The sequence below is a fragment of the Lathyrus oleraceus genome, chromosome 2 (assembly GCF_024323335.1).
Source record: "Lathyrus oleraceus cultivar Zhongwan6 chromosome 2, CAAS_Psat_ZW6_1.0, whole genome shotgun sequence".
NCBI classification, from domain to species: domain Eukaryota; kingdom Viridiplantae; phylum Streptophyta; class Magnoliopsida; order Fabales; family Fabaceae; genus Lathyrus; species Lathyrus oleraceus.
The window spans coordinates 34,227,636-34,231,181 of record NC_066580.1 but is presented as its reverse complement, the minus strand read 5'-3'; the positions used below and the strand labels follow the sequence as shown (position 1 = coordinate 34,231,181).

The 3,546-nt window shown below is 31.0% G+C and overlaps 1 protein-coding gene across 1 annotated transcript; it reads right to left on the bottom strand.

Annotated features, from left to right (window-relative positions):
* Positions 1-1,238: 1,238 nt before the first annotated feature.
* LOC127121797 (L10-interacting MYB domain-containing protein) lies at positions 1,239-2,711 on the bottom strand. The gene is made up of 3 exons (XM_051052234.1): positions 2,361-2,711; positions 1,658-2,268; positions 1,239-1,434 (listed from the first exon to the last, which is right to left on the bottom strand). Exons 1-3 carry the CDS (start codon positions 2,709-2,711, stop codon positions 1,239-1,241), a joined length of 1,158 nt encoding a protein of 385 aa, XP_050908191.1.
* Positions 2,712-3,546: the final 835 nt, after the last annotated feature.

Here is a 3,546-nt window from a genome sequence, read left to right as displayed (position 1 = left end):
ATTTAATAATTTACACGGTTAGCTCATAGAAATTAATTTATAATTTTTCATAAAATAAAAATTTCTTATGAATTTCAAATTTAATATATAAATAAAATTAAAAATGGTAAAAATAAAATAATTTGCACCATTATTTTCTTTTTTTTACATATCTCAGAATGTATAGTAGTGTAAGTAAAATATATAGTTTTATAGGAATATCTGCTAAAAAGTCTCATTTATTCCTCTTTGATTAATTCAAAGCAGCCAAAAGAATTGTAAAAAACAATAACAACAACAAAAGAATGAAGTTGATGATGAAATTGAAGAATTCGTGTGCTACTTCTATAGACAATGGGCCTCTATGTTTTAGATTAAATAAAATAGATTTTTTTAAAAAAAAATTGAGAATTTTTTTAGAGATTTTTTTAAAAAGTAGAAGTTAATTTGTGTTTGTTTTCTTTTATAAAAATCATTAAAATCCTTTTTTTGTTTGGCAATTTAAACGTAAAAATGATTTTTTAAATATAAATTACTACAAAGGACATACAAATTAGTGTTAAATATATGAATAGATGATTATACATGATAATGAACTAATAATTATTATATTAAAAATTATACTAATAAAATATTTGAAGTACCAAAAACTAACCTTATGTGGGATAAGGAAATCTTAAATTGGGTTTACGAAGAGTATCCATAAGAATCTTTGCATCATGAACAGATCCTTCCCATCCACACAATGCAAAAGTAAAACACATATTGAAGTCACACACAACCATCAAATTAGTACTTGTATGTCCTTTCCTATTGAAAAACGGTTTTTGTTTCTTTGTTGGGATATGTATTTTAATATGTGTGCCATCTATTGCCCCTATTCAGTCTTTGAAGTAAGGCCAATATCCATTATCGTCTCTGATATATTGAGAAGAGTCAACAAGATCAACATGTTTTATGACTTTTTTCCCCAACTTGCATACAACTTCTAAAACTTTGTTGAAATGTTTATGAATGGTCTCACTAGAAAGTTGAAATCGCTCTTGGGCATTTCTATATGAGGAAGGTTGCCCTAACATATATAAGAATATCCCAACACTTTCCTCAACTCCAATGTGTTTAGCAGGTGTCAACCCACAATTATTAGTTAACTCACATACCAAATTCTGAAAGACTTGTTTCCTCATTCGAAGTTGCTCAAAAAACCTGTTATCATTTCCTGTTATCAACTCTATAAATCATAGTTGGTCGGAGAGAATTTACGTAGTTTTCTTTTCTTTGACAATGTATTTCAAAACATGGTTTGTAACCATAAAAGCAGCCATCACCGTTGCAATATGATATTGACTTCTATTAACCTGTTGGACTTCAATATCTATTTCAGAAGTATTGTCACTCTCATATGAACTATCATCTGAACTCTCACCCAAACTCTTATTTGAATTGTCACCCATCCTGTTACACAAAAATGTAAAATTATAAATGTTTGGATAGTTAAAGATCATGACACCTTAAATCCTTAAAGCAAGAAAGTAAGAACACAAGAATGACATTTAAGAATCCAAAATCACATATTCTAACAAGTCAATAATGAAATTTCCATTTGGTATCAAAACAACAAAGTAATTATGAAAAATATCATATTACATCAAGCTAATAAAAACATAATAGTTCAAACTGGTAATGGTTTTTTTCTAAGAAGCATGCAATCCTATCAACGATCACGCGAATATTTTTTTCGGGACAAATGTCTATCCAATCAAGAGCCATATCAGCAGTGGAGGTATTCATGAAGTAAGAAAATGCTGTCCTATTTTCTTTATTGGCAAGGATTCTAACAGCCTTAAAGTGTAAATGTGATCCTTTTACCAAGGATGGGATTTCATCCAACATTTTCAAACATTTAGCATAACCAATGTTATCTTCTGGGAGTCCTTGTTGGCTTGGCCCAAACCCATCGAGTATACGATCAAGAGATCGTTGAAGTTTCTCTGTTGCTCCGATTTTCTCTCCTTTCCCTAAAACCTTTCTCTTTCTGGAAGAATTTGGTGTTGGGTTGGGTTGTACTTCATTGCCAACATCAAAATTATCTGCATCTCCTTCATCCTCAGTAATTGTGTTATTCTCACGACCGTCTTCAAAAACAGATTCTGATCCTTCACATGGTAATTGATCTTCATATGGTTTGTAAAGGGCGAATCTAGTAGCTATGGCACCCTTGAAACATTTATCTAGCAATTTAATAAACTTAGGTCCTCCATGTTTCCATTTCAAAATATCTGGATCCTCCTGAAAAATAAATAAACATTCAAAACATATATCATGAAAAAATTCATGCAATTAATTAAATACTAGTCTAGTATACATTGACAGAACCGTACCTTACTCTTTTCAGCCCACCAATCATCGTCAGCCATGATAGTTTTCTTTTCATGGTCCCATCCTACTTCAGTTTGCTTATCCACTAACTTCACAAATGACGAAAACTCTCTTTTCAATGTATCCCATCTATTTTTTAGTTGAGTGCGATCATAAGCATATCCGGTTTTCTTTTGAAATTTTTCAGTAATATTCTTCCACCCTTCTTTACTGAAGTGGGTAGTTGGCCTATTACCCGCTTCTATTTCTTCAATGCAAATTTTCAGCAAACTTTCTGTTTTACTGTCATCCCCCCATTTTGTAACAACTTTTCCATCCTTCTCTAAACTTTTCACATCTTTTTTAGATGTCATTCTAGTCATCAAATACAATATTAATATTTATCACTAATACAGTAGAAATTTGAAATAAACCTATTAATATTTATCACTCAAATAAGAGTTTATGTGTATGTAATATGGTATTTACAAACCTATTATTATTAATCCTCATGGTTGATATAAAAATATAACTCTATATAAGTAACAACAAATACATGCTCTAAATAAGAATTATGTGCTTTATCCAACAATAGTGGCACCAGACACTATAACTAGTATAACTTTTCCAATAAAGAAGCTATACAATGATGCAACCAAAAAAGTTATGTGCTAAGGAAAAGGCTGTGATTATTCCAATTGTTCTAGGCATGATAGTTCTCATTATTTTACTCTTTATGTTACTGTATTACCCACTGTCATGCTTTTTCTTCTTGACTTTCCCTTTTGGTGTCCAGGAATCCTTACCTCAAAACTCCGCCTCGATAAGCTTCCAACTCCATCCCTCACGTCACGAACAATACTCTAGAACGACATTTGTTCCAACTTCCTAACAACCTTAGAACTTAGTTATCACCAACTATTAAAAAAATCAGAACCCTAACAAATGAATTGCCTTGTTGCGAAGTTACTATATGAACACAAGCCAAAGAACCCCCTCAGAATTAGACACTAAATTTGACACAAGTTGTTGATGTTTTATCTATAAATTTAGAGGATAATAAACAAATTGAGGAACTGCTAGTATTTAATGTTTCATCTAATGAGGTTACTGAAACAAATACCATAAGCTCCTCGATTCCTTTATCGATTCAAGAAACAAACCAAGAGCATCGAGAGTCTAGAGTTTTTTAAATTAATCTTGAAATTT